This window comes from Asparagus officinalis, chromosome 2 (genome assembly GCF_001876935.1).
Source record: "Asparagus officinalis chromosome 2, Aspof.V1, whole genome shotgun sequence".
Taxonomy (NCBI): domain Eukaryota; kingdom Viridiplantae; phylum Streptophyta; class Magnoliopsida; order Asparagales; family Asparagaceae; genus Asparagus; species Asparagus officinalis.
The window spans coordinates 24,096,253-24,101,175 of NC_033795.1; the positions used below are offsets into that span (position 1 = coordinate 24,096,253).

Here is a 4,923-nt window from a genome sequence, read left to right on the forward strand (position 1 = left end):
GTTCGAGGATGCGAACCCGCTATCGGAAATGGTGGATCCGATACTGCATAAAGATGTGCACGCTAAGAAGGAGATTATATCAGTGTTTCATATTGCACTTGCGTGCACTGAGTCTGATCCTGAGGTGAGGCCAAGGATGAAGACCGTTTCCGATAATCTTGATAGAGTTGGGTCATGATTCATGTGAGAGGAAATAAGGGAGGTATGGCATTTTGTTTGGTCTGTTTCAGAGTTAATCAGTTCATATTTTGTTGCTTATAGAAGATTTGTTGTCTATATATGGATAGTATATAATACCTATTCAATTAAACTTTGTGCCTATTCTCGGTTGAAAGGTGAGTGCAACTTTAAATGTAAGATTATTTTGCAATAACAAATTGCCGTTGGCTATACGTTGCAGTGATTTTTGTTAGCGATAATGTTTTTTTTTTCTTTGGAATTTGACAACATTTAGGTGCATTCTCAATTTTCGTAACAAAGAGCAAGGTAAGAAATACAGAGAGACACATTGTTAAAATAAAATTGTTAAAGATAAAATGATCATTTCCCCTTCAAAATATTCTTGAACTCTCAAGTTACTACCTAAGGTACCGTTTGGCAAAGGGTTAAGTGAGGGGTTAAGGAGACTTAACCCCTTCTTAACCTGCCAAACACAACAAATCTATATAAGGGTTAAAGTGAGTTAACCCTCCATAATTTGCCAAACATAAAAAATATAGAAGGGTTAAGTTAACCCCTCTAGAGGGATTAAAATGAGTTATTTGCCAAACATAAAAAATATAGAAGGGTTAAGTTAACCCCTCTAGAGGGATTAAAATGAGTTAACCCCTTAAAATGAGGGGTTTACTAATACTCCTATTTAGATGGAATTAATAAGAGTTAACCCTTCTAATTATAAAGAAAATAGTAAAAATCAATGTTATTCCCAAACACTAAAACTGATCACAAGGGATAAAATAAAACTTATTTAACAGGTTAATAATTTAGTCCTTCAGATTATCAAATGGGCTAAGTACATTAATCCTTCTCTTTAACCCCTCTTCATTAACCCTTTGCCAAACGGGGCCTAAAGTATCAATTTACTATTTTGCCTTTTAAACTATGTTTATGGTTTCAATGTGATTATTTTATAAGTCTATAGTCAAATATTTAACAGTATAATGACGTACTTGTATTTCTTTATGGGCTTTTACCGGTTTATCTCTTTTTTCTCCAAACAAACAATATATTTTTTAACTACTTTCTCCCAAGGCTTTTTACCCTCTAACTCTTTCTATGAATTAAAAACTTATTTTTCAGATTGTGAAAAAAAAAACTATCACATCATTAATATGTTAAATATTTGACTGTATGCTCACAAATGATCACATTTGACACATGTACATACTTTAAGGATGGGCCTAGGTAAATTAAAATTTAAGGAGACAACATGAGAATTCACCAATACTTTAAGAGGGGAATGATTATTTTATCAAAAATGTTATACTTGTAGATAAATCCTCTGCGTACTATAGACCTATTGTAATTTACCACCCCTGAGTTTAGATATTACCAGATAAATTTTCTGACGATCAATGCTGTTAATAACCCAACACCTTTTGGTAAGAGTAGATCGATCTCAGTGTAAGCTTCAATTCAACAAGATATGTTGATATTTGCAAAAACTGTTCATATTTGTAAATAGCAGATACCCACCATCTATATTTATATGATCCATCCTAACAAATTTTAAACCAAGCACCAAAGAACAAGCTACATATATATCACCCTTCTTGTAAGTTGTAACCAAAGTAAAAGATAAGCTCCATTTTTTTTAATGATCAAAATCTTTAGAGAAATGAAGCTAGTATATGTAACTGCATCTCTAATTTGTTCACCATTTTTTTTAATGATCAAAATCTTTAGAGAGATGAAGCTAGTATATGCAACTGTATCTGTAATTTGTTCACCATTTCACTTCCATAAAAGAACGATCAATCACTTCATGGCTACAGAAGTTAACTCTAGCAGAATTACTTCAAACTCATTTAAAGAAAACAAAAGTTCACCTAGTCTAATGATCAAGATAAACAAAGAAAATACACCAAGATCACTGGATCCTATAGATCTTCATCAAGCTCTCATCAGTGAATTAAAAGACATATCCGATCTTAATGTGCAAAATGAGATTTAGCATATGATTGCAGGTTCATATCCTCGTAAAAATACCACATTCCCCGTTTTATTACAAAGTTAATGCTTTCTACATCGCAAACTAGAGAAGCGAGAATGAATGATCACATCTTACATAAGATCTCAAACGAGGTAAGACTTTAGAACATCATATATCTTTGAATGAATATGAGACTCCATGTTTCATGAAATCTTTGAATGGATATCAATAATTAAGATATCGGCATTCACAAAACTGCTACTTGTTTTTGTGTAGGCACCGTGAAAGATCAGGACAACTGAAAACTGATACCTTCCTTCCTCTCCATGAATATCAGTAATGGGAGATTCTTCTTTACATAAATGCAAGTTTTTATCTCAGGGAAGTTCCTTCTTGCATTCACATGTGCAGTTTGCTTGCTCCTGATTAAGATTCTGGACGATTTGAAATATCATCATTAAGTGACTAGAAACAAAAGGTTAAATCTCAGATGAAATGTTAATAACAATCCAAATGTCATATCATCGTTAAGTGAATACACACAACATGTATCCAACAGAAACAGATAAGATGCGAACTTCCCATACTTCACTGTTGGATATTAATAGAAATAACCATGTGCATGTAAACTGCCTTCTAATTTTCAATTTGAATCCTATTTAGCAAAGGAGCAAATATAGTGAATTTAATGTCAAATTCGATAAGGTTGGAGATTGTCATAAATCTAGTTGACTTGCTGTGCCACGTCCACTTTTTGCAACTGCTTGATGCATATGCAGCATACTTAATGTCCAGAAGTTAAACTGTTAAAGATAAAACAAATGACGGCCATAATATAAATAATCTGGTCAACATAAACATGTAATCTGAGAGTTTCATTTTCCAAAGTTCTCCGAGGTTGACTCAAATTAGCTCTTTTCATAAGTAGGTAAATAGCTGATATCCAACTATAAATACAACTAATAAATCATAAAAAGGAGACAAACAACACTAGTACAAACCTGAACCTGGCTCTGCAGCTCTTTTATGTGCTGAACTGCCAAATCCAACATGTCTGCTGTGCTTGTTTGCTGTAAAATACATACGAGAGTGCAATTATTATTTTTTATTTTTTTATTTTTTTTTTTTTGCAGGGGGGGGCGTGGGGCGGCGGAACGGCGGGGGGCGGGGGGGCGGCGGGCGGGGGGCGGGGGGGGGGCGGGGGGGAACATCGTCACTATTTGCTCAATGTTCAAGCATAAATAACGTTTAATAAAGAGTAGAAAGAATGTGTATGAATTAAGATAAATGACTGCCTAGCAACAACTAATTGATAAATTAGATGGTCAGCTTTAGTCATGTGCTTTCTTACCTTGTCCATGTTAGGTACAAGTTCTTGAAGCTTTCTTAACTTCTCACTGATTCTTGTTCTCCTTTCCTATAATGGAAACAAAATATTCAACGTGTTACTTGAGATGGCAGATAGATGCTTGATGATAAATAATGCACTGCAGTTACCATAATCATCAAAAAAGTAAATAAATACCAGTGTATGCTAATTGTGACACAGCTGGAATTGCAAAAAGTGCAACACATTTGGGAAGTACTTTCAAGTAGTTACTGGTACAAAGAACATACATCAAATATGAACATCGATTTGAAATACATAAACTGACCCTTTCTGCAATGCTCCGGGGATGAGTTGCACATCCTCGCTTAGCTCTAACTTTGAAAGCAACCGAGTCTTGTTGAGCTTGGAAGAGATTCTCTACTGCAGCCATCTCTAGTGACGTTGTTGGCAAGCTAAACTGAATAATATTTACACTATGTTATACATCAATAAATGAGCAATTGTTAATAAAAATCTAGTTGATGTTAAATGCACCTGTGAGTCAATATGGCTGAGACTTTTAATGAAATCTTCACTGCTATTCTTTGCTCTTTTGTTTGATGGAGAAGAAAATGCAATTGAATTTGTGTCATCCCATGAACCAATTGAGAAACTGTTCGAGACGTAGGAGTGTGCAACATTGCCATCAGTCTCATCATTGTTTTCAGAGATTTGAGAGAGTGGCTCTTGACTAGAGAAGCTCAGTTGAGACTTTAATCTCGTATGTGGCATTGTGTGGATATTGTTAGTTACTGGGTGAGAGTAGTGCCCAATGCTTCTAGTTGCTGCATAACCTGATGCTGAGACAACATGTAAGAATATATATCGAAGAGCTAATTGTAGATTCAGGTAAATTGTACCATATTTGTGTAAATAGATTGTTCCATAGTATTTTCAGTGGAGGGTGCTATACCCACCATTTTCACTATAAAGAATAAAAGCAACAACAACAATTGTAACTATATTGAATTCTCTCAGCATCTTCTCTTGGACTGTTGCTTTAAATTCTCTCAGCATCTTCTCTTGGACAGTTGCTTTGCTAGAGAGCTACAGCAACTGATCATTGCCAGACCTTGGATACTCTCTCAACCAATCAAAATACCAGAGATTGGCAAGCTTGACCGTTGTCTTATATCTCATCTAATCAACATGGATAATGGGATTATGCAATTACTGTGACCTTTTGGTAGTTTTGGAAAGAGAAAAACCGACAACGGTTAGTATTATTCATAATTCAGTTTGACCTGCTCAATGTTGGGGCTCCCACAACCATCTTCATACTCCTCGTGCTGGTACTTATATACTTCTTATTTTTTCTGTAATGTAGACTGTGAACGCGTGGGGTCTTGTGGGGGCCACACCCACATGGGTGTGAGCGAGACACAAATTTGTGTCTCGCGGG

The 4,923-nt window shown here is 35.2% G+C and overlaps 2 protein-coding genes across 3 annotated transcripts in view; one reads left to right on the forward strand and one right to left on the reverse strand.

Annotated features, from left to right (window-relative positions):
- The window catches only part of LOC109830950 (leucine-rich repeat receptor-like kinase protein FLORAL ORGAN NUMBER1), a 9,143-nt gene extending 8,822 nt beyond the window's left edge, over positions 1 to 321 (forward strand). The window contains 1 exon segment of the mRNA XM_020398301.1: positions 1 to 321. This exon segment is cut by the window's left edge and continues 25 nt beyond it. Within this exon segment, the coding sequence (XP_020253890.1) occupies positions 1 to 178 (178 nt within the window). The 3' untranslated portion in view covers positions 179 to 321.
- LOC109830546 (transcription factor bHLH128-like) overlaps positions 2,144 to 4,923 on the reverse strand; it is an 11,184-nt gene continuing 8,404 nt past the window's right edge. Inside the window, exons 2-6 of one of the 2 annotated variants that reach the window (XM_020397832.1) lie at positions 4,017 to 4,315; positions 3,808 to 3,939; positions 3,504 to 3,569; positions 3,154 to 3,222; positions 2,144 to 2,586 (exon numbers count right to left, since the gene is read on the reverse strand). In XM_020397832.1, the coding sequence (XP_020253421.1) occupies positions 2,530 to 2,586; positions 3,154 to 3,222; positions 3,504 to 3,569; positions 3,808 to 3,939; positions 4,017 to 4,315 (623 nt within the window). In that variant the 3' untranslated portion in view covers positions 2,144 to 2,529. Of the gene's footprint in view, positions 2,587 to 3,153; positions 3,223 to 3,503; positions 3,570 to 3,807; positions 3,940 to 4,016; positions 4,322 to 4,923 lie in introns of both variants that reach the window. The other variant, XM_020397831.1, reaches the window with a different exon arrangement.